Source organism: Sarcophilus harrisii, chromosome 4 (assembly GCF_902635505.1).
Source record: "Sarcophilus harrisii chromosome 4, mSarHar1.11, whole genome shotgun sequence".
Classification (NCBI taxonomy): domain Eukaryota; kingdom Metazoa; phylum Chordata; class Mammalia; order Dasyuromorphia; family Dasyuridae; genus Sarcophilus; species Sarcophilus harrisii.
Window position 1 is genome coordinate 280,605,440 of NC_045429.1, and position 26,415 is coordinate 280,631,854.

A 26,415-nucleotide genomic window follows, 5' to 3' on the forward strand; every position below is an offset into this window, starting at 1 on the left:
TGGATACTTTGAATGATACAAAGATGGAATAAAACACAGTATCTAGATTCTTATTAGAAAAGACCCATTATGTAAATTCTGGCTTGATTGATATTTAGCTGCTTTTGCCCTTGGAACGAAAAATTATAAATTCAACGAATGCTCAGTTTCCATGGGCTTTGGGAGGGCAACTTAAAACATTATCTGGGGGAGAAGGGTGGAAGGAGGAATATTTTCCTTCAATTAGGCACTTAAATGTTTTTGCCTGCTGTGGGTCAGATACTTTACTAAGTCCCTGCCTTCAAAGAACTCACAACATATCCAAACAACTATATGCAAACAAGTTATATGTAGGAGACACACACACACACACACACACACACACACATATATGATAAATTAAAGATGGTCAACAAAGAAGAAGCACTAGAATTGAGGACATGGGGGTGAAAAACTTAGTAGAAAGGAGTATTTTAGTTAGGATTTGAAGGAAAGTCAGGAGGCAAGGTGGAGGTAAGGAAGGAGCATCCCAAGTATGAGTAGATGAGTAGGAGTAGGAGTAGTGGTTTATGAAGGGCTTTGAACACCAAAGAAAGAACTTTATATTTGATTCTGGAGGTAATAGGGAGGCTACTGGAATTTTAGTAGAAGGATGAAGTGATTGAATCTATACTTTAGCAGGAAGCAGCAGATAAAATTCATATCTCTTTGATTATAAAGAAAGAAAATATGAACTTCTGTTTTCATGTAAGTGAAAGTAAAGGGACTATAAAAGTAAGTGGAAAGCATGGTAGTACAGCAGAAGAAATATATCTTTGGAGCCATGAGAACTGAATAAGAATAAGAGAGATCATTAGGCTGTTTCTGTATTAAAACTTGAAAAGTTCTTAACACAAATCAGTATGAACTCTTCATTAGTGAAATGTCTTCTGACTTGAAGTATTGAAGAAAATATTTAAATATTTCATTAACATGGAGTAGCTTTGAAAAGGAAAATTCCTTATGTTTAAAAGGTCAGTTTTATCTTTGAATTGTTTCCTAAATATCTATATTGCATATTCTCTTGGAAAGAACATCCAAAGAAGTTTATCATACATATTCTCCTACTTTTGTGATCCCTTTTTTTTTTTTTTCCTACTTTTAAATGTTAGTCATAGTATCAGAAAACATCAGTCCAGCACATAACTGAAAATACTTTTCTCATCAGAGCAGATACTTTAAATAAAAGGAATTATAAACAACACTGACTATTACTGTGGAAAATGTGTAAAGAGTGAATTAACATTAATTTCTTGATGCTCATTTGGCAGTCTCCTTCCCTCTTTTTTTTTTTTTTTTTTTTTTTTTTTTTTGAATCTATCTTTTGAGTTATTGGAGTTAAGATTGATTGGTACTGATTTGTAGTAACTTCCATTAAGCAGCATTACACTGTGGGGAGACAAGACATCAAAATAATTGCCTGGGGATGCAGCAAACCTTTGATATTTAGACCAAAATCACCAATCCTAAAACTTGAAAGGAAAGGAAATTTTTAAATGTTTTGATAACTACATTCCTTCTCGCATAGATTGATATACATAACTGATAATTTCTAAATGTGTACTTGTCCTAATTACTTGTTTAAAGGCTGTTTTCACTATAGCCTATGGTTATGGTGAAACTATACCCAGATATTATACCAAGTTCTTAAACAGCACTCACTGCACATAATAAGTTTGATAGTTTTTCCTCCTCCTTCCCTGTGTTAGAGTGAAATGGTAGTAGGAGACATTATGCAAGTAAATATAGGAATGTTATGAGCCATTTACATATAAATACTTAACATTGAAATGACCAAGTGGAGTTTGTCTTAAGTTTGAGAACTGGTAGGATCATTAATTCTGTCAAATCCAGCATTTTTTTCTTAATTCTCTTATTCTAGGAATGACTACTTTAGCTGCTCTATTTCCAGCTGCCTGTTGTAATTTTGAATTAGGTGTCCATAGATAACTTAAACTCAATGTGTCCAAAAGCTGAATTCATTTTCCTTCCTCTACCCAAACCCTTCCTTTCCCCTGATTTTCTTATTACTGTTTAAGTGTATCCCCACTCTTAGTCACCTATGCTACTAATTAAGATACCTTTCTTGACTCCTCACTCTTCAATCTCCCATATCCAATCTATTTCCCAGACCTGTCAATATTTAGAAACATCTCTATAGCTCCCTTTCCTCCTTTTGATAGTGCCACCACCCTTGAACAGACTCTCATCACCTTAAAGCCTACACTGGTTTTTGTTTTTAATTAAAGCTTTTTATTTTCAAAACATGCATGGGTAATTTTTCAATATTAGTCTTTGCAAAACTTTGTGTTCCAGTTTTTCCCCCATCCCCTCCCCCTAGATGGCAACTAATCCGATATATGTTAAACATGGTAAAAAATATGTTAAATCCAATATATGTATATTTATTTATTTTTCAGGTTTGTTTGTTGACATTTTGTTTTGTTTTTTAATAAAGCTTTTTATTTGCAAAAGATATGTATGGGTTATTTTTCAACATTGACCTTTGCAGAACCATGTGTTCCAAAATTTCCTCTCCTCTAGATGGCAGGTAATCCAATACATATTAAATTATGCATATGTGTTTATACATGCATATATGTTTATACAATTATCATGCTACACAAGAAAAATCGAATCAGAAAGGGAAAAAAATGAGAAAGAAAATAAAATGCAAACAAACTTCAACAAAAAGAATGAAAATGCTGTGTTATGATCCATATTAGTCCTCATAGTCCCTTCTCTGGGTATAGATCTCTCTCTTCATCACAAGAGAATTGGAACTGGTCTGAATCACCTCATTATTGAAAAGAGCCAAAAGAACTAATTATCGAATAATCTTGCTGTTGCTGTGTATAATGACCTCCTGGTTCTGCTCATTTCACTTAGCATCAGTTCATGTAAGTCTCTCCAAGATTCCTCCGAAATCATCCTCCTGATCGTTATAGAACAATAATATTCCATAACATTCATATATCATAACTTACTTAGCCATTCTCCAATTGATAGGTATCCATTCAGTTTCCAGTTTCTTGCCACTACAAAAAGGACTGCCGTAAACACTTTTGCACGTGTGGGACCCTTTCCCTTCTTTAAGATCTCTTTGGAATATAATCCCAGTGGATTGAAGGGTATGTAGTTTGATAGCCCTCTGGAGCTATCAGTTTGGTTCCAAATTGCTCTTCAGAATGGTTAGATCAATTCACAACTCCACCAACAATTTATTAGTGTCCCAGTTTTCCCACATTCTCTCCATCATTCGTCATTATCTTTTCCTGTCATTTTAGCCAATCTGAGAGGTGAATAGTGGTATCTCAGATTTGTCTTAATTTGCATTTCTCTGATCAATAGTGATTTAGAGCATCTTTTCATATGACTGGAAATGATTTTAATTTCTTTATCTGAAAATTGTCTGTTCATATATTTTGATCATTTATCAGTGGGCTTGAAATCTTATAAATCTGAGTCAATTTTTTTAGAAATGAGGCCTTTATCAGAACCTTTAAATGTAAAAAACCGGTTTCCCAGTTTGTTTCCCTTCTAATCTTGTTTACATTCGTTTTGTTTGTACAAAAACAGTTGCATTCTTGCAATAACCACAAGCCTCTCTTTATTGTAGCCCACCCTCTACTCATATGACAGTATAGGTCTGATCATAATATCCTTCCTACTCCGTGTACTCTAGTGACTCCCTATCACCTTTAGATTCAAATATAAACATTTGTGATATTCATTCAAAGTCTAGTTTTCTCATATCTGACCTTCTCCCATGAATTCTGAAATCCAGTGTTCTTTGCACAAGACATTTCATCTTTAGATTCCATGCATTTTCTCTGGCAATAATATTTCTCTCCTCATTTTAACATAACATCCTAGTTTCCTTGACTGCTTTAAGTCCCAGCTAAAATCCTACCTCCTACAAGAAAGCCTTTTCCATTCTTAATTTTAGAGCCTTACTTGTTGGATTATTTACAATTTAGATTGTATCTATTTTGTGTGTATAGATAATTGTGTATTATCTCCCCCATTTGACTTTGAGCTCTTTGAAATTGGGGGCTATCTTTTACCTTCATAGCCTAAGTGCTTAGCATAGCATTGACTACATTGTTATTGTTATTTCAGTTGGGTCTGATAATTCGTGAACCCATTTGGGGTTTTCTTGGCAAAAAGTACTGGAGTGATTTGCCTTTTCCTTTTCCAGCTTATTTTTACAGATGAGGAAACTGAGGTAAACAGAGTTAAGTGACTTGCCTAGGGTCACACAGATAACAAGTGTTTGAGACCAGATTTATACTTGGGTAGAGGAGCCTTTCCGGCTCCCGGTCATAGTACTCTTCCACTGTTCTGCTTAGCTGCCCTTTATGTGTTGGCCCTATAGTGGGTACTTAATAAATGTTTATTGATTGGCTGTCAGATTGATTAGAGCTTTGAAATCCCCAAATTCTTTCATAAGTACCTAAGCAGGGAGCAAGCCTTAGAGCAGGGGTCCTCAAACTACGGCCCACGGGCCAGATGTGGCAGCTGAGTACGATTATCCCCCTCACCCAGGGCTATGAAGTTTATTTAAAGGCCCACAAAACAAAGTTTTTGTTTTTACTATAGTCCGGCCCTCCAACCATCTGAGGGACAGTGAACTGGCCCCCTGTTTAAAAAGTTTGAGGATCCCTGCCTTAGAGTAATGGGCTAGACTTTCATCCTTAGCCATAGAGGGCCTGGCAGGAATTTCTGGTATCATTCAGAAAACCTGCTGGCAGGAGCTCTGGGACTTGCTGTCTCCTGCTAAACCCCTGGGAGAGAATAACATGGCCCAGAATTGATGGTGCATGGGAAGAAGGCCCCTTGTGAATCCGTGGAGGTGAGTGTGTGCCCTCTGTCCCACAAGGATTATCACTCAATCCTCTCTTCCTTGAACCAGTACCCTAATATGGGGGAGGTGGGGAGGGACTACTTGTTTATTTAGCTTTAGCAATATTAACATATATACATCATTTTAAAGGTTTTTTTTTTAAGGGCTTTATATAACTCTCACTTGATCCTTATAAGTTTCCTTATAAGGTAGTTGCTATTTACCTCTTTTTGAAGAAGAGGAAATTAAGGCTGAGAGAGATTATGTGACTTGTCCAGAATTACATAGCTAGTATTGAGCATCTGAGGGAGGATTTGAACTTGGTTCTTGCTGATTTCCAAATTAAGTATTGTCTGCTTACTATACCATCTAGCTGCCAAAAAAATAAACTTGATCTTTGCATTATAATCTTTTAAGGTATCTTGATAACTAGTTTTGAATGGCCTAATATATAGGTGTCTTCATCTGTCAAGATTTAATATGTATAAGTGGACAACATTTGTACCTTTTTGAAGGTAACAACTGGGAGGGCCATCTTATCCTGTAGGAGCAATCTTACACCATTTTTTTTTTAAACAAAACTGGTTTTGTTAAATTTAACTGCTAATGTGTGGCTCAGAATGGTGAGTAGTCATCATTTAATAAAAAGCTGGAGAAAAGATCTCTAGAAGCAAAGCAGAAGTTTATTGTAAGTTCTCGTAAGAAGCAGGCATTCCTCCAGTTGAGCAAGCAATCAAAATGAGGAGGCACCTTTTGGAAAAGTTTTATACTTTAAATAGTCCTTAACACAAACCACCCCTCCCACCACTGACCATTATCCTCATTGGCTGAGGATCTTACATTCTAAACTAGGAAACTCGTTTGAACTTGGCCAATAAGTACATAATTGCCCATATATGATTGAAGTAGGGAGAAAATAATCTCATGGAAGGATAGCAGGAAGAGGACTTGGGTATGCCCTTAAGTTAATGCTCAAGGACCTTCAGGCCTACTTCAACTCTGAAGTAGATGAAGCCTTATTTGGTTTTCACAACTGTCTTGAGAGATCTCACCTCATCTCATTCACTAATAAAATTTAATAAGCAAACATTATAACAAGGGGGAAATCTTAAAAACTTTCCCTAGTATTTAAAATGAAGTAGAGCCAAATCATTAATGGAAAATTTTTAAAAATCTGAAAAAGGTTTGCTTTGGATCTATTATACCTGAAGCTATTATATGTCTAGTTTTAGTTCTACTGGTCTCCTTTTGTGTGTGTGTTCCATATTTTCCTAAACATAACTTGTTTTTTTTAATGGCATTCTTAATATATTTTTAATATTTTTAAAAAAAAGTTTATGTAGCCCCATTTCCAGTTATTTCGTTTTTTACTATTTTTCACTATTTTGTTTTTTACAGCTAAGAATAATACAATAAAAATATGTTTTTTATTTTTTCTTTGTGATTTTTTTATTAAGGGTAAAGTCAGCTTTGGAATTGCTAGATCAAAAATATGTAAGGAGTTTTATATTTTTGTATTGTATAGCATTAAATTACTTTCCAAAATTGTCATACAAAAGGTTGAAACTGCCGGTATAAGTCCTGTTGGCAGGATTTTAGTGAGACAGACCTAATTTCCACTGAATTTCACTTGAAATGAATAGTTTTTAAAGCAGAAGTACAGCTGTCCTGTCAGTTTTAGAGGTTTTTACAAGACTCGTGTCAGTTAAGCTAAAAGCAGTGGGCTCTATCACCAGCAGGGCAATTGGAAAAACAGCCAGGAAGATATGTGGCTTGATGATCATCAGATTTCCAGACATCCAGTCTGCAAGAGTTGATTGACAGATTTGACACATTTTTTTATTTGATTTGATCACACAAATCTTACATCATTTTCCTGTCACTTCATGCATCAGGATGGCTCCCTCATGGGCCAGAGCCATTGTGGGGAGGGGAGTGGGTTGTTGCTTAGGTATAATCTGATTACTTATTCATTTCTAATATGACAACGAGGAAGGCGCTTTCTTTTCAACACAGGGTCAGAATTTTCAGCATGTAAGATTCAGGTATAGAAGGTTTAGAAAAGTCACAGGGTTTAGGGTATCAGTACTAAGAATGAAGCAGAGTCTAGAATAGTCTGTGAAGATGAGGCCTGCAAATTAGGTTATTATATATGGCTTTTCCAGGGTTCCAATTTTTAGACCCTTTTCAGTGTTCTGTGTTCCAACAAACAATATGTTATGTATCAATGGTCTGGTAAAATAACAATTAGCTTGCTTGAAAAGGCAAGCCAAGTAAAGGTTAAGTTTTAGTAAGTTTTAAATAGGAATACAAATACTATTATACCTTGAAAAAATTCAGGCTAATTCTAAGTTTAAGGATCTGTAGGATTATAGGATTTAGAGTTAGAGAGATCATCTAATCTAACCCACCCTCCCTCATTTTACAGATAAGAAAACTAAGACTCAAAGAGGTTAGATGACTTATCCCCCGTCTCACAAGCAGTAAGCAGAACCAGGATGATCAGAAAACTCGTAATTATTATATCTAAACTTGGAACATTTACACTTTTTTTTTTTTTATAGAAAGTTTTAAAAGTATAATTATATCCAAGTTGCTAAAACTTGATGGAATTTTCAACATAAGAAAGTCCTATAAATTGATAAGTAGAAATCCATTATGTAGTATTTTGAATTAATAGAATTTTAAGGTGTCTTAATTCCTTATTGCCCTCCTGTTCAAACCAATTCTCCCCTGTTCCTATTGCTGCCACCATGTCCTTTTTCTCTTTTTCTTCTCTGTAGTGACCCTCTTTTCAGTTTTTTCTACAAAGTAGCATTTGTCCCAGTTTGACAGGTCCATTATCTCCTAGAATTAGCTCAATCTCGACCGTTTTCTCTGAAGAAAGCTGGCTTTCTTGGATGATAGCTGGAATTTCAGAAGTCTTAGAAAGTTTTAGAATATGAAATGCAGTAAACTTAGGGATTTTTTAGGTTACAATGAGTCCAACTTTGGTTTTACAGTAGGAATTTGTAAGTATTGTTGAGTGCTGATTTATTTTGGATTGTTAGAACACCAGCTGTGGAATTGGAGGACTGGGGTTTGAATCACACATCTTGTGTTATTGACTATCTGACCTTGAAGTAATTTCACATTCAATTTCTTCCTGTTAAATGAAGAAAATAACAATTACTTTACCTATTTCATGCAGTTATGAGCTATTGTATATTGAAGATCAGAATATACATGTGAACTATTGTTATTGGTATAAGCAGAACATTGAACACAGTACAATGGGAAGAATGCTTGGATTTGGAATTGAGCTTAAATTGAAGTCTCAGTTCTTCCATCTGTGTGAGCTTGCTGTAAGCTTGATGGCCCCAATCTTCCTTTTAGCTCTAAATCTATAATGTTAAGATCCTGCTCCTACCTTGTAGAGTAGGATAGCGATGAAGGCTGTCCTTGTGGTATTCTATGGGCCTTAATCTTTCACAGACCCTCCTGTATATCTTCCTTCCTTCAGTCCTAGTACTGTTGTAGAATTTGTTTGTTCCAATGGACAGAAAGGGATAACCTCCTAATTGAGAACTTGAAGGGAAGGACCTCTTGTCAGTTGTCTATGTAGCCACAAGGAAATGTTTGTAAGAAGGAATAATTGTTATAGTACCATATTTGGAATAGAAACCATGACATTATTACCCTGCATTTTGTTTTTTGTTTTTCCCCTCTATAAGAATAGATAAGCAGTCTTTTTTTATTTTTATTTTTATTTTTAGAATTCTTTATTATTATTATTATTATAGCTTTTTATTGACAAAACATATGCATGGGTAATTTTTCAACATTGACCCTTGCAAAAACTTTTGTTCCACTTTACCCCTCCTTCCTCTACTCCTTCTCCTAGATAGCAGGTAATCCCTTCCATCTCGTTATGTTAAACATAACATTTAACAAGAAAAAATGCAAGAAAAATCAGATTTAGAAAGAAGGTAAAAATAACCTGGGAAGAAAAACAAAAATGCAAGCAAACAATAATGGAAAGAGTGTAAATGCTATGTTGTGGTCCACACTCATTTCCCAGTGTTATTTCACTGGATATAGCTGATTCTGTTCATTGCTGGTCAATTGGAACTGATTTGGATCCTCTCATTGTTGAAGATAGCCACTTCCATCAAAATTGATCTTCATATAGTATTGTTGTTGAAGTGTACAATGATCTCCTGGTTCTGCTCATTTCACTTAGCATCAGTTCATGTAAGTATCTCCAAACCTCTCTGTATTCTTCATAAAGCATTCTTTTTTTAATAGTAGAACTAGGGAAATGGTGTGTGTACAGTGTCTTTCTCCCTATTTTTCTCTCTGTCCCTGTATCCAGTTTATGCCTCTTCATGAATGTGCACTGGTGTGCTTTTTTTTTTTTTTAAAGATAATTGTAGCATTTATTATTTCCCTTTCATTTTGTTAATATGGTTGTGAAGCAGTACTTCAAAATTATTTTAATTTCTTTTTCCCTATTAGTGACTTAGAATTTTTTTTTTTAAGTATTGCTACTGTTAGCTTAGGTCTTCCTTTGAAAACCCGTTTATAACTTTTGACTCTGTTCGAGAATGGCTAGCATTCTACATATGAATGCTTATCCAAATACATGTCAAGACTTAATCTTTCATTTGTAGATTGCTAGAACAATTTAATAAATACTTAATAAATGAGGAAAAATAGTATTGGTGTTTCAGGTGATATAATCAATACAAGTCATTAGAATTCTGGAAGGAAAGAAACAGGCAGACATTTATTAAGCATCTGCTATGTGCCCTGCACTTTGCTAAATGCTTACAAATTTTTATTAACTCATCTGATCCTCACAGCAATCCTGAAAGATTAGTGATATTATTATCCTCATTTTATAGTTGAGGAAATTGAAGAAGGGGTTAAGTTACTTGCCCAGGGTTATATGACTAGTGTCTCAGGAAGACTCCGGTCTTTTTTTTTTTTTTTTTCCCCTAAGTGTTTAGTGTTATATCCCTCTATACTATGGAGATGAAACATTTTGGACCACATATGAAGAAGCCTTCCTCCTTTTAAATTTTGAATACACATCCTCTGTTACAGTTTGAAACACTTGAGAACATAAACCTTTTATTCTGGTTTCTAGTCATGTTTTCTCTCAGGTTGTGCATTTTTACTAAGGAATTTTCTTTAATTTTGAGATGTAAAGGGGATAACTTGATAGAAAGGCCCTGTTTCTGTGCTGTTAAAGTCAAATGCTTTCTTAAAATCAAGAACAGTTTAGACAGTGGTATCCTGTTTTTTTATACCTCTGTCAGTTGAAGATGTGATCTAGCTGAAATATCTGAAGTTTGAAACTTAAGTCCTCATATAGTCTTACTGAAAATGGGGCAAATAGCTGTTAATGTTTTTCTTTATTGCCTTTTCCAGGTGCTTATATTACTTCTTAAGTGTTTTTCCATCCTTCTGGAATTTTGTCCTCTTGAATATCTTGAAAAATTTGATCTCAAAGTACTCCTAAAAATTTTGCCTCCAGCAGAGAGTTTCTGTGTATTTGGTTAGGTCTGGCTCTAGATTTTCCACATTTATCTTTTTTTGAATGTTGTTTCTATTTGTAGAGTACCTCAGGCCTTAAGGCATGAAAGGGACTGGTGTTCTATTTTCATTGAAGACAAAACAAAACTAGATCACTATAGCAGCGCTGTCAGTGCTGTTCTATTTGATTTGTCTTCTAGTTTTATCTGTACATTTTTATATGTTGTATAATAAATGATAAAAAATCTCAGGAAGCCTAAAATTGTGTATTGAATCAAATCAGATGAATGTAATAGAAATAAATGTACATAGTCTTATACTTGGGTTCAAACAAGGATCTCCCAGGAAGTGCAGGAAAATGTGACAGGACAGTAGTTTCTGTTTTTTTTAAAAAAAAGTGTTTTTTGTTTTTGTTTTGCTGAGGCAATTGGGTTAAGTGACTTACCCAGGGTCACACAGCTAGGAAGTATTAAGCGTCTGAGGTCGGATTTGAACTCAGGTCCTCCTGACTTTAGGTCCAGTGCTCTATCCACTGTGCTTTCTAGCTGCTCCAAAAAAGGGAATTTTAATGTGGATTGCAAATTCAGATTAAGTTAACAGTAAGTCATTTTAGCCCAAAAAGCTAAAGTGATTCTAAGTCACGTGAGGGATGGGGCATGGTGTCCAGAAGGAGAAAGATTGATGTCCTGGTCTGCTCTCTGGTCTTATTGGAGAACATGGGGAATTTGGGTTTACTTCTGGGAATATTTAAGAAAAATTGGACAAATTGGAATATATATTTAGAGAAGAGTAATCAAGATAATGAAGGAACTGGGGACTGTGCCCTATGAGATTCAGTTGAAGGACAGTTTTGATTACAGAAGTAGGCAAGGGGGTAGGAGAAGAGTATCGTATACCAAAACTGAAAGAGTACTATCAAGTGGAAGAGAAATTCTGTTTTCTGCTTGGCCTTAAGAATGAAGAATTGAGAGTATTTGTGACCACTATCCATGAATTTTTGACAATTATGGAACTGAAGGAGTGAAGCATATATAAAAAGAGGTATATTTAGATTGGGCTGTTTTAATATATAACAAGTTTCTTCTTACTAGCGCTCTTAAAATGGTGGTTTCATTACCACTTGTCAGGTTCCAATTCTAAAGAGTTTCTGTGGTTCTGCCCTTGGAATGAACTCCAGATTATAAATAGAGTTCATTTTCCTTTTTTTTTTTTTTTTTTTTTTTTCTGTTTTTGAGGCATTATGTTAACCTTAATTCCTTCACTTCAATATGTTCTGCAAATATAACTTGGTCTAGCTAAGTAGCTATAAAAATTTCAATAGGAAAGATGCAGAATTCTTAAAAGACAGTGGTTGCAAACTCAAAATAGAAACATATCACTGCAATCTGCATATTGACTTAGAAAACCACAAATTAACATCACCTTTATTATTTTGTTAAACCTTTCCCAAGTACATTCTAATGTACATTTCTTTCTTTCTTTCTTTTTTCTTCTTTCTTTCTTCTTTCTTTCTTTCTTTCTTTCTTTCTCTCTTTCTCTCTTTCTCTCTTTCTTTCTCTCTTTCTTTCTCTCTCTCTTTCTCTCTTTCTCTTTCTCTCTTTCTCTCTTTCTCTCTTTCTCTCTCTCTCTCTCTCTTTCCCTCTTTCTCTCTTTCCCTCTTTCCCTCTTTCTCTCTTTCTTTCTTTCTCTCTTTCTCTCTTTTTCTCTTTCTCTCTTTCTCTTTTTCTCTCTTTCTTTCTCTCTTTCTCCCTCCCCCCCCCCTCTCTTCCTTTTAATTATAGCTTTTTATTTCCAAGTTATATGCATGGGCAATTTTACAGCATTGACAACTGCCAAATCTTTTGTTTCAATTTTTCTCCTCCTTCCCCCCATTCCCTCCCCACCGATGACAGGTTGACTGATACATATTAAATATGTTAAAGTATAAATTAAATGCAATATAAGTACACATGTCCTGACAGTTATTTTGCTGTATAAAAAGAATCGGACTTTGAAATAGTGTACTATTAGCCTGTGAAGGAAATCAAAAATGCAGGCGGACAAAAATGGAGGAATTGGGAATTCTATGTAATGGTTCATAGTCATCTTCCAGAGTTCTTTCACTCGGTATAGCTGGTTCAATTCATTACTGCTCTATTGGAACTGATTTGGTTTGTCTCATTGCTGGAAATGGCCATGTTCATCAGAATTAATCATCATATAGTATTGTTGTTGAAGTATATATTGTTCTCCTGGTCCTGCTCATTTCACTCAGCATCAGTTCATATGTCTCTCCAGGCCTTTCTGAAATCATCCTGCTTGTCATTTCTTACTGAACAATAATATTCCATAATATTCATATACCACAATTTATTCAGCCATTCTCCAATTGATGGGTATCCACTCAGTTTCCAGTTTCTGGCCACTACAAAGAGGGCTGCCACAAACATTCGTGCACATACAGGTCCCTTTCCCTTCTTTAAGATTTCTTTGGGGTAAATTCTTTCTAATTTGGCCTAGTTTGAAATCCAGTGGGAAATTTAAAAAAAAAATTTTTTTTTAATTAAGACAGTATCTTTGAGGAATAAACAGCAAACTTTACATTTCTTTTGTAATTTTTTATCAACACCTTAAAAAAGAGATTAAATCTATCATTATTATAATTGATTAGAGTTCCATAAACTTTATTATGGCATATAAGTATATGTATACATGTAAAATAAGATAAAAGATCATTTGGAAAGGGGGTTTTAATGAGCAGTGATTTCATGTGAAAAGTCACATGAGCTGCAAAGTTAGATTAGAATCAGATTATAAGAGCTTAAAATGCTTTCTGTTTGATCACATTTTATTTACATTTGAACATATTACTCCCCTATTCAACAAATTTTGTTGGATCCATCTTATCCACTGGAGTTTATTGAGTAGAGAAGTAATGTGGTCATACATGAACTTTGGGAAAATCACTGGCAACAGTGGCATGTGGAATGAAGTGGGAAGTTGTAATGTTGTCTTCTCTAAAATATAATTGTTCTCTGGGAGCAGATTTCTTGCGGGGCTTCTGGAGGCAGCCTTAGGTTCAGTTCAATGTAATAATCCCCTCAAATGCAGTCAGCTTTTAAAAGTCGAAATCCTTTATTATCTCCAGGTTCTGAATCTCCTTACTGGGGCTTGGTTAGCTTTCTTAGATGCCTGTCTCTCAGCCTCTGGTCACTCTAAATCCAAAGCCTTCAGGCTGCACAAAGGTGGAATATGGAATTATTCTTGACTCCACCTCTGAGAGTGGGATTATGGGCTTCTCCTCTTGGGGGCTTGTCCTTCTGACTTGTGAATCTCCCAACTGAATCCTGACTTGTAAATCTCCTGAAGTCCCTCCTAGTTGACTTGTGGGAGCTCTTTATATAGGATCTCTTAAAGATGTGAACCAAGTACATAAGCATTGTTTCTATCAATTCCAGTGACCTAGCACCCTGTTTCAAATTCTGGCCCATAACAGGAAATGACTCAAAAGAAGGTAGGAAGATATTAGAATGTTCCAGGTAATTGAGTGGACAAGAAGATTAGTAAAGATAGAATAGAATCTGGTAAGTGATAGGATGTGTAGTGAGGATATAATGTCAAGATTGTGACATTGGGTGACTAGAAGTTTGATAGCACCCTTCAGAAATGAGGACATTGGCAAGAGTGGATATGGAGGGGAAAGAATTCTGTTTTGGTTATATTGAGTTTGAAGTATTTATGGGATGTTTCTCTTTTGGCCAAACTTGTGATTTCCTTGATGTAAGTGTTTTTGGATTACTTTATAGGATAGAGAAATTTCTCTGCCTATTTAGATCTGCACCAAATGACTTGCTCCCATAATAAATAATAACGTTTATGCAGGACTTTTAAGATTTGCATTATGCTTTACAAATTTGCAATGCTTTTCAATAACCTCGGAAGTAGGTATTACTATTATTGTTTTACAAGTTAAGAATTAAGGCAGATAGAGACTTGGCCCAGGTGACAGAGCTCATACATATTTGGAGCAATATATGAACTCCCTACATATGAAGCCCTGCACTAGATCTTCTTCAGCATTCACCTTTGCAAAATCTTGTGTTACAGATTTTTCTCCCTTCCTCCTCCCTAAGATAGCTGGCAATTCAATATAGATTAAACATTTTCTTCTAAAAATATTTCCATATTTGTCATGCTGTGTGCTGCCTCTTCTTAATTGTAAGCCTATATACTTGCTTCCTGGAATGTTTGTATTCTAAGGTCTCTACTACTTTATAGTGGTGGCTTCTAATTGTGTGTTATCCTGATAGTGGTTCCTTTGCTTACTTGGTTCTTTCATTTTAGATATTTACAGCATTTTTACCTTTGACCTAGTGACTCTGGATTTTGGCCGTAATGTTCTAGGCATTGTCATTTTGTTTTTAGAAAATGATCAGTGGGTTCTTTCTATTTTCACTTTGTCCTGTGGAGTTTTTTTGTTTGTTTTTTGTTTGTTTTTGGAATTGAGCAGTTTTATTTTTCTTGAAATATAATTTCTAGGTTGACTCCCTAGGTCATCTTTCTAAGTCAGCTTTAAAACTAGTCTGACTCTGTTCTATGGAATATAGCATTTGACATATCCAAAAGACCATTTCAACTCATTGCCACTCACCTTGCATAACAAATCTGTTATTTCTACTTCCATAACAGTTCTCATCAGCCACCACCCTCCTTCATCTCCTCTCACCCTGGACAATTGGGTTTTTTCCTTACATTCACTTTCTTTTTAGTTTTTATCCAGAATTGTGCATACAACAAATAGAATGATTTTTTTCAGATTAACAGTAGAAAAAAGGGTTGATGCAAAACTGTGTGTAACTTGTTCTTTTAAAACATACAATAAAATCTGTATGCTCTAATGGAAGAGACAAGTATCTGTATAAATATGCATGAAATAAGTAAAAGTCAGTACAGAGTTTTCATGTTACAAGTAATTGGACTGTTCTACAGATCGCTACATAAAGCAACTTTTACATAATGCCCCTGTGGACAGTAGGTAGGGAAAGAGGCAGGAAAGGTACTTGTACATTCTTTCAGGATGCTTAGAGGTGGGAGACAGAAGTGAGGAAGAGAAGTGGAGAGTGATGGGGAGACTGGAAGCAGACAGTACAGAACAGGAGACATACGGGGGCTGGGAGCAGACATGTGGGTGGGCAGGAAGGAGTGGGGCAAATGTCTACATTGTGCTCTGTCTCATGTTAATTCTTTTAGAGCATGGATGTGGAACATTTTTTCTGCCAAGGGCCATTTGGATACTTATAGCATCATACACAGATCATACAGGATTATCAACTTATAGAACCTTCAGTTGCCTTGACAGGGTTAGACCAAAAAATTTTATATGGAAATTCCCCACCCCTGTGCTAGAAGGTGGGTGGTGGTGGTGGTTATATGGAAGGCCAAGGAATGCTGTACTGAAGAGATAGGAACTGAAAGAAATACCATAGTATTGTACAGTAAAATTAACAGAGGTGAGTTTTTTTGGAATGCAGCTTTATTTCAGAATTCTTTACATAAAGTAGAATTTGAATAATGCAAATTTATGTAAAATGAGGACTGTATAAGATATAATTTATATTATAAACGCAAAGATAATAAAAATATGTTGTAAAGTCATTCAAATTACATAGAAAAGGTCTTTGTGGAGCATCCATGGGAATGCTGTCTAAAAAATGAGCCAATTAAGAAGGATAAGAAGTGATTAGATAAAAACTAAGAAGTATTGTCCCAAATCTGTAATAGGCAATGTGCAGAGTGGTTAAAAATCTGGCCTTGAAGTTAAGTCGGGAAGCTGTGACGATGGATGGGAAATTTTACTTCTTAATGCTCCAACGAGCTCTTTCCAAGGCTGGAAATAAGCTTTTTCCAAGACCCTGGAGTAAAAACTCACTATTTGAGTGAATTCTGCTGAGTAAATGACTGAAAAAAACTAGAAAACTGGCAGAAATTAGTAAACCAACAGCTTACGTGCCATATACCAAGATAAAATCATAAAGGGTGAGCACATTCGAGGTGTAAGAAGTACTTTAACTGTCAGATCTATGGAGAAGGGAAGAATTTATGACCAATCAAGAGATAGCATTACTAAAAATAGTTTTGATTATACTAAATTTAAAAGATTTTGCGCAAACAAAATGAGTGGAAACAAGATTAGAAGGAAAGCAGAAATCTAAAGGCCTCATTTCTCAAATAGAGAAGTGAGCCAAATTTATAAGCAAACAAGTCATTCCCCAACTGATAAATGGTCAACGGATAAGAAGAGGCAGTTTTCAGAAAAATCAAAGCTATCTCATTAGTCATGAAAAAATTCTCTAAATCCCTATCAATTAGAGATATACAGATTAAAACAGTGATAGAAAATGACAAATTTGGGGCAGTATGGGGAAACTGACACTAATATAATATTGGTACTTAAAACCATTGTGGAGAGCAATGTGGAACTGTTATAAATAGTAAACTTTGATCTTGCAATACCACTACTAGGTCTATATCTTAAACCATAAAAAAGGGAAAAGGACCTCCATGTCACAAATATTTATAGCAGCCTTTTTCATAGTGGCAAGCTACTGGAAACTGAGGAAGATTCTCAATTGGAGAATGGTGGCTGAGCAAGTTGTGATATACAAGTGTAATGGAATAATATTGTGCTATGAGAAATGATAATCAGGCAGATTTCCCGAAAATCTGGAAAGATTTACATGAACTGTTAGTGAAATGAGCAGAACTAGGAGAACATTGTGCATAGTAACAGCAACATTGAGTAATGTTCAACAGGAAGAGAGATAGGTCTTCTCAGCAGTATAATGATCTAAGATAATTCCAAAAGACTCATGATGGAAAATGCTATCCAGAGAAAGAGATATAGAGTCTGAATGCAGATCAAAACATACTGTTTTCATCTTTTGGGAGTTGGTTTATCCTTTTCTTCTGTGTCTTATATCACATGACTAATAGGGACATTTGTTTTCTGATTGTGTATATTATAGCCTGTATCAAATTGTTTGACCTCTTTAGGGAGGAGGGAATGTGGAAAAAAATTTGGAATTCAAAATTCTTTTTAAAAAATGAATGTTTAAAATTTTCTTTACGTGTAATTGGAAAAAAGTAAAACAATATTTAAAAGAACAAAACAAAAGAAATCACAGGTATAACAACCCACCCCCACCCCCAGCACATTTTTTCCAGGTTATTGATCTAGTATTAGCAGAACCAAAACAAGGTCTTTGTGCCTATGTTTAGTGCTGCTTTCTCTAAATTAATAGCTCATAAAATGTCCCTGTCTTTGGCCAAACGGTAATGGAAAAGCACAAGATTTTTATAAAATTCACTTGAGTGCACTATACATATTTTGGGGGAGGTTTTAACATTTCAGAGTGAGATTAATTTGGAAAAAAAAGCTAGAGAAAGAGTTAATCGGAAAAGTTGACGGTATCTATTGTAGAACATTAACTTTTTCAGATTTCATTTCTGAGAGTAGTTTAATACTTTGAACAGTTCTATAATGATAATAAAACTAGTATATTTTAGCAGTGATTTGACAGTTTTTACGTTCTTGAGATGTGTTGTGTCCCCAGTATTGAGCAGGAAAGGGAAGATTTAGTATTCTTATATGCACTGATGCTGCAAATCTTAGGAAATAAATATTGTTGGCTGGTTACAAAAGTTATAAAAAGTAGGAATGAACTGTATGGACATTTATACATATATTGTATTTAACATGTATTGGTCAACCTGCCATCTGGAGGAATGAGTAGGGGGAAGGAGGGGAAAATTGGAACAAAAAGTTTTGCAAGGGTCAATGCTGAAAAATTAGCCATGCATATATCTTGTAAATAAAAAACCATAAATAAATAAAAATTACCTAATTGCTTTCTATTCAGGGTGCAATTTAGAGTATGTGCTTGGAGATTTGTTCAAAACAATTGAGGAGAACTGAAGAAATAGTATTTTAGTGCTGTGCTTCTATTTTTTGTATTTGTAGCCCTTGGAATATTCTATATATTCTCATATAATTCTTGAAACAAGAAACTTTTAAGTCTTTTCAAAATGTTCTTCTTCAATGATTTTTAAAAATTAATCTTGTTTACTTTGTAGTACAGTAACCAGTGTAACTGTTACAGACTTTTCTCAAGCGACTAGACCTTGTCCTTTTCCATATCCAAAGATTATTAAATTTCCTGTGTATTTAAGATATTTAAGCCCATTCAGTATGAACTTTCTTATTTGTCATACTCTCAACTTTCTCTATCACTGTATAGGTGTTCCTCTCCTGAGATACAGCATTTTTCTATCTTAGTTTTACTTCTCTATATCTTAGTTTTATTTTTCTACCTGTTTTCAGTCCCATTCCTTCCTGCTGCTTTTACTGTTTTGTTTCTTCTTCAACATTTTCAGTTTCCACAGCATGAATGCCTCTGACCCTCACTAGTTCTTCCTGCTCTTACTCTGCCTATAAAATGAAGGGGTTGAACTTTTAATGAATTTTAAGAGCCATTCTTACTCTAAAACTGTGAGCTGCAATTTCCTATTCACCAGTTCCTTTACAAGAACTGTCTGCAGTTATTGGAGAAAAAAGTCTATACTGATTCTCCTTGTTTCCTTAAATAAGTTAGCCATTTTCCTCACTCCCAATGTGGTCACTCTTAAATACATTGTCCTACACTGGAGTTTCCATATTTACCAAGAATGTGGAATAATACTAGAAATTTAGATTCTGGAGCCACCTTAATGGCAGGCTAAAGAATTAATCATCTCTGTAAAATTGTCACTACTCACTGCTTTATCTATTTCTTTTATTTTCATCCTTCTTCCATTCTTTTAAGGTTCCAAACCTTCTACAGGCAGGCCATAGATGTTTTCCTTACATCAAGCCTAAATTTGCTTCTTTGCAATTTTTATCTGTTGCTACTAGTTAGCTCTCTTGGCTCAAGATCCAATTTTCCACTCCACTATGCTGCCTTGTATGTCTTGATGTATATATGTATATTTTCTCCATTTGAATATAGCAATTATTTTTCTTTGTATCTCCATTGCTTAGCAAAATGTTAAACATGAAGTAATTAATAAATACATGTTGATTTTTAGGCCATGGTTGTGCAAAAATTACCCTAAATTGCCAACATTTAATAGGTACCCAGCATTTAAAAGCCCAAATTGAAACCATTCCTATTTCTTTAACTTTTTCCATTTTAAGGGAATAGTAAATAATAGGATAGATTTTAATTCTATATACTGAATAACTGAAAATTCCCTCCATTGGCAAGTCATTGAAGTTTTTTGAGTCTTAAGTTTTCTCTTAGGTAAAAGGGTAATCAACTCTATAGTACCTACCTTCCAAGGCTGTTGTGAAAATCAAATATATATGGAAAGGGCTTTTTGTGTGTTTCTTTTTTTCCTCTCTCCCTTTTTTGTAGGGAGTTAACATAAAAGTGTTATGTGTCTGAGGTTGGATTTGAACTCGGGTCTTCCTGATTCCAGGGTTCATGCTCAATCTATTGTGTCATTTAGCTACCCCTGGAAAGGACTTTGTAAAGCACAGAAGCTTTACAAAGCTTCTCTATAGCACAGAAAGAATTTTGCTTACTTATTTTTCTCCCAGTTTGCATTCAAATAGTTCTAATCAGATAGATCTCAATATCAGTTGTGTTCTGGGAATATAAATTAGTGTAGTACATATAGTCATGTGCCTTCACAGCTGTTTGTAATCACCATTAATAAGGTGTAATATTCAAGAAAAGAAATAAGATCTTGTAGAGCAGCCTCAAATTGTGATTGAAAGCCCCTAAGTTTGATTTTTAAAAGCTTTGTATGAGCCCCAGAATCTTGTTTGTGACTACTATAGATATTATGGCTCTTGGGACTAAAACCAAATATTTACTTAATTTACTCATAGAGAATGATTTAGAGACTGGATTTAAGGAAAAGGTATGTCAGTTTTGGTTTTTACCATTTTATCAAGAGGTCGAAGTAAGTATATTTCACAGATCCTGGTTTTAGAACTATAAAGGATTTATGCTTATCTAATCAAACTTCTTCATCTAACAGATGAAAAAACTGAGTGTAGTTGAAAAAATAATCCATAAGAATGTGATAAGTATTTTAAAGTCTTCATTAAAATCCTAATCTTCCCCATTATGTCAAACAAGTAAAAGCTATACCAGCCTCATAGTAGTTGTATAAATTATCAAGTATTGACCTGGTAGTAGGCTATATGTTTGTTATATGCCTGTCCCAGGACTGGCCTTGCTTCTGCAAAATTTATCACCATATTGACCCACATAAGCCCTACTAAGTCATAGATGATAAAATGTAGTTTCTATAAAAGCATAAAATTGAGAATTTATAGAACTGAGTCATATTAAAAAGTACTAATTGGTAAGGGCAGTTTATAGAGAGTGATTTATAAAAGAATAAATAATGTATAGTTTATAAATAAATATTCATCCCCACTCAGGAAAATTATAGCTTCCTAGTATCCTTGACCTAAAATCTATACTGAATTTAATGAACTAGAAAAAAAAAAAGTTGAAATTTAAAAGCTGAATGTATACTGGAATTTAAATTGCAAATTAAGATTTATGTAGTAGTCTTATGAAGAAAAAAAAATAAGTTATGTACCTAGAATGTTTTGTTAGGAGTGCTTTTTATATATAGGCTAAGGTTATTTCAAAGTAGTCATTAAATTGTCAATTGTGTATCCTAGCCCATATGAAGCTGCAAATGGAAGGATTCGGGATTCTTGAAAGTACCCTGTAGATTTGCTGTAACCTGGTATGGAGGAGCACATGTAGTAGATCAAAACAGGTTTTGGTGAAAGGTAGCCCTCATTTTCTTTATCTTTAAATTGAGGGAGTCAGATACTATAATATAAAAGACTTTTTGCATTTCTAATAACTGATTCCGTGGTTTAAAAAAAATTTCCATGGTTGGGATTCAAAGCAATTCTGTATTGTCAATAGGAATATTCTTTGCATTTTTGGATGGTATTTCTGTAATTTTAGAAGACTTAACCTCCTTTATTAAATTTTAATTGTTTTGTCATAAAAAATGGACTTGTGGCTTTTAGAAAATCTCAGTGGATGAATCCTGTTGACTTCAACATTTTTAAAACAGCACATTGGTGGTAGTTAATTTTAAGAAAAAAAAAAACTTCTTTAAACTAGACAACTAAATTGACCTAGGAACAGATAAGCCCTTCAGTTGTACTGTGAATTCACTTACCTGCAATGCAGTGTTGTGCATCTGCAGCTAGGTGGTGGAGCCATCACTTTTTTCATTCACAAGATCTGCTGTGTGCAGGAAAAAACAGCCCTCTGCCTGCAGTGTGTGTGTGAGCGCCTGTTGGCTGATAAAAAAGTCTGGTGATAGATTGTTAATGGCTCTTTGTAAAACTATTCAACAATCTTTTGACCTCCTTCTACCAATGGGAATACGTGTTTCATGCAGGTATGTTAGATTACTTTTTTCTTGTTAAATTTTTCTTTTTGATCCTTTGTGAAAAGGAAGGATGTAATTTTCTGAACATGGCACTTGTGTGGAGCTCTCACAAAAGCTGATTTTGACTTGTATACAAAAGTGCAGATCTAGATATTTGACTCTCTTGCAAATACGATTTTAGGAACTGCAAAAGCATACTATAAATGTAAATCTTATCATTAGCAAAAGAAAGGACTTGATGTTGAAATTAGCAAATTATATATGAGTGATATTTCTGCAAGCTGTTCAAGCTCTTGGTTAAGAAATTGACCTGTTAGCCTTGTAAAATAGATGTGGTTTTAGAGATTTTTTTTTTTTTTAAATAAATAGTTTATAATTAAAGAAGCAGCTGAGTGCTTTTTTCTTTTTGGTCTTCCTGCAATAAGATAGTTTGCATCTGTGAAAAGATGGAGGTTGTATTTATTTATATAAGTATTTATTTCCTTTTCAGGAGATTTGATTTTTACCAGTGCTTGAAGCCTGATAAATGGCACTGCTGTTTTACTTTGTGCAAGGTATTTGTGCTTGCCAGAATCTTACCTAAGTTATGGGAAATTCAATTTTACATCTAGACTATGATAGTTTTATAATAACAATGTTGGAGTGTTTTATAGTTCAAAAAGCACATCATCTATCTTAAACACATTTTTAATTCTCGTAATTATCCTGCTAAGGCAGAGTAAGTCTGATATTCTCTCCATGTTATACATGAGAAAAGAAGCAGCCTACCAGAGGCCACACACATAGTAAGTGATAGGAGAGGGAAGACTTGCATTTCTGTTGTGGAATTACCATTTCAGAGTTATTTTCATTATACTTTAGTGTTTTTTAAGTAGTGTATGACTGAGATAATAATTGATAATCTGTTTAAAAGAATTGATTTGCTAAAGTATTGGTTTTTGTCGGGGTTTGGGTTTTTGTTTTGTTTTTTGGCCTATTATACTTGGGCTTCTTGGTTTTGAGTGAGTAGGTCTGGTAAATAACATTAAGTAACAAAGTAAGTTTATTCCTTTTTAGAACAAAGACGGTAGATATTTGCATTGTATGTATGTGGCCTGGTTGAATATTTCAGGTAACTTTGGGAGGCAAATTGCAGGTATTTTGTGCAGAATTATAGTAGGTGTTGGATGGAAAACATCAACTACATTACTTCTTTAGTAATTAGTCCTAAAAGAAACCGTTTCACCCAGTACAGCCAGAAGCTCAATTTTAAGAAGACATATATCATTTTTAATATCTTTTTTCCCCTTCTGCTGAACATTTGGGGTTAAGTGACTTGCCTAGGGTCACACAGCTAGGAATTGTTATCTGAGGCCTGATTTGAACTCAGATCCTCCCAACTCCAGGCCCAATGCTCTATCGAACTGCTCACAAGTATCATTTTGATAATAACTAAATGATCTTTAAAAAAAAAAACGCCCTTTTTTTTTTTTAACCTAGTCTTCTAGGTTAACTCCCATGTGTGAACAAAGTCTCTTTAAAATACTTTATTTTTTTCCATTAATATTTTATTTTGTTCCAGGTTATATGTAAAACAATTTTAACATTTGCTTTTAAAACTTTAAGTTCCAAATTCTTTCCTTCCCCATGCCCCATTGAAAAGGCAGATGGGAAATTATGAAATTATGCAAAATATTTCCATAAAAGTTATAAAACAAATACTTTAATACAGTGATTAACATGATCTTATTTTGTGGTGGTTAAAAAAAAAGAAAAGAAAAAGAAAAAAGGAAAGTTTTGGTTTTGTGATAGCTGAAGATGAATGTAAATGGGTAAAATGGCTCAGGGCTGGAGTTGAAAGATTTGAGATTCTGTGTCATAGTGGAAGATACTCAATGTGTACTATATGACAGTGTTTTACAGAAAGTTGTTAAAACATTGTATCCCCACCTCAGATTGGAAATATCTCATGTTTCAAATGGTAACTGTCACTTTCCCTATATCCTTTCACCCTTTGGTGAAATAGTTTCAGGGGACAGTGATAAGTGATAATTGCTTCACTTTGCAATTCATTAGACATTTCTATTATTGGGTGCCAGGATGCTGGAATATAAGAATTGGCAGTGCACATGAATATCAAAGCAGATGAGAGCAGGATTAGGAGTGAATTTGTAGGGATGTAATGAGGCTTTGGAGAGTCAGCACAACTGCTACCAAAATCTAGAAGCAGGTTATTCCATTTCTCCTGAGAAGTTAAGTTTCCTTGGTTTTAAAAACAATAATAATTGTTATCATTTTGTATCATAGTCAAACTCCTTATATCCTGGTATTCAAAGCCCATAATTAACTACCTCTCCAACTTCATCTCCTGTTTTCCCAGCTTTTAACTCCATTGAACCAGCCAAACTTACTTGTTAACACTTTACTAAAATTAGGAAAATTTATTTGGTGGGAATGCCCTGTTTCCTCCTATTACTCTTAGCTTTGCTCCCATATATTCATGAGCTCCCTTAAGATAATAAAATTTGCCTTCTCTAGATGCCTTTCCTGATTAATTGATTAATGCTTCCTATTTTTTATTGTTCCCTCCTCCCCCCAAACCCAGTATTTAATCTGTGTATTTTTTATTTTTTTTTTTTTTATAATTCATCCTTTACCATAATACACAATAGATTGTTTACTTCTTGAAAACAGTCATTCTTTTACCTTTAACATATTAATTTATATTGGTTAAATATAAAGTTTAATTTTTTCCCACTTAGAGTTGGAAGGGCTCTTAAGGACATGAATCATAATCTTTTTCTCTACCCTCTTCCCCCAGGCAATTGGGATTAAGTGACTTGCCCAGGGTCACACAGCTAGGAAGTATTAATTACTTCAAATCTTGAGACCAGATTTCAACTCAGGTCATCCTGACTTTACAGCTAGACTGTACTACCTACCTGCCCCCCAAATCACTTTTAACATGAGCATTAAAAAAAATATTTTGTTTGAGAGAGTCATCATGGCATAATGAATGAAGTAGTCTCATTGCCTTTAAAGCTTAAAGTAATTCCCACTGTGAGCTACAGAGTAACTGCTCAATAGTGAAATCACAGGACCACACAAAAAGTCAACCAGATTAAATGTTTTATTACTACACCCATCACTATTTGCCCATATGTTAAATAATTTCTAATATAATGTATGTTTGCTTTTTTCTTATTCGTCTTTTTAGTATTTATATTTAGATATTAGATTTGTCTTTTGCATATAGTCAGAAATCTCTCAATAGAGTAGGTTTTTGTTACTAAAGTAAGTATAATCACTCTGAACTGATTAATGAAATAAACTTTCATAACTTGAGATTGTTAAATGTTAAATTTGGCCTCTGCCTAAATTAAAAATATCACTACATAGCTTTTGCAGGCTACTGTGTGGTACTTGTCAACTAGTTGCTAAAAAACTATGATTAGGTTTAGAAATATTTAAATGGGGGGGGTGTCTGTCTGTCTGAAGGAAATGCTCTTCCTATTCAAATATAGATCATGCATGAGGTCACTATCTATTTCACTATCTATTCGAACTGGGTGTAGATCACTTAGTATTTTTCAAAGGTTATCATTGTGCTAGTGCTATTCATGTACAAAATATGAAACTATCTCTAGCATTTCACCAGCCTTCAGAGAATGTACTTCCTTTACTGCCTTATTATCATCTCATAAAATTTAGAGGAAAGGAGGTAAAAGTTTTCTTGGATAAATATTATTGTACGTCATCTATCTTCAAATGGAATTGAATTGTAAATGCTTTGTTCTTTATTAGACCTGAAACTCAGCACAGAGGCCCTGTTTCCCATTCTGAGACTGATCTTCCAGAACAAGAGGAAGAAATCCTGGGATCAGATGATGATGAACAAGAGGATCCTAATGATTATTGTAAAGGTAAGACTATTTATGTGAAGATATATTCACCTGTTTGATTCTATTTTCATGCTTTTAAAATATTCTCCAAACAGAAAGATTAGTTTGCTTTTTTTTTTTTTTTCCATTTCTTAAACACAGGAAACTGACTTTGTTAATAATTTTGCTAATCCAAACTTTTGTCTCTGTACTTTCACTGATGTAGATCTTCTCTCCACTGATATCAATCATAACCCATTGTGGACCTTTTCAACCTATCCACCCAATCTATTAAAGACCTTATCCTTGCAAAGCTTTACATCTGGTTTCTCATATGTGTTCAACATATTTCCTTTTCTGACCTTGCTCTCTTTTCATATCTACCTATACATTAGATATGGGGGGGGGAAGGATGTGTGTGTGTGTGTGTGTGTGTGTGTGTGTGTGTGTGTGTGTGTGTGAGAGAGAGAGAGAGAGAGAGAGAGAGAGAGAGAGAGAGAGAGAGAGAGAAGATTTCACAAATATGAGTAATTACAACTTAATAGAGGTGTTATGAATGGCTGTGGCCCAGAGAAATCATCATTGATGGTCAAATTCCCTGATGGAGGAGTTTTTTCACACTTAAGCTGGTCTTTAAACAACAGACACAATCTATTAGGTACTTTTAAAAGTCTTTGTAGCTTGTAGAAACTGCTGAAGCATTTGTTCTCCTAGGCA

General features: G+C 34.4%; 2 protein-coding genes across 6 annotated transcripts in view; both read left to right on the top strand.

The window, feature by feature from the left end:
* SLC26A8 (solute carrier family 26 member 8) overlaps window positions 1–25,733 on the top strand; it is a 210,295-nt gene extending 184,562 nt beyond the window's left edge. Inside the window, exon 21 of the mRNA XM_031964989.1 lies at window positions 25,622–25,733. Within this exon, the coding sequence (XP_031820849.1) occupies window positions 25,622–25,627 (6 nt within the window). The 3' untranslated portion in view covers window positions 25,628–25,733. The remainder of the gene's footprint in view (window positions 1–25,621) is intronic.
* Window positions 1–26,415, top strand: part of SRPK1 (SRSF protein kinase 1) — a 78,718-nt gene that overhangs the window by 12,580 nt on the left and 39,723 nt on the right. For all 5 annotated transcript variants that reach the window (XM_031964991.1, XM_031964990.1, XM_031964992.1 and 2 more), the window contains exon 3: window positions 25,622–25,740. In XM_031964991.1, coding sequence (XP_031820851.1) covers window positions 25,622–25,740 — 119 coding nt within the window. The remainder of the gene's footprint in view (window positions 1–25,621; window positions 25,741–26,415) is intronic.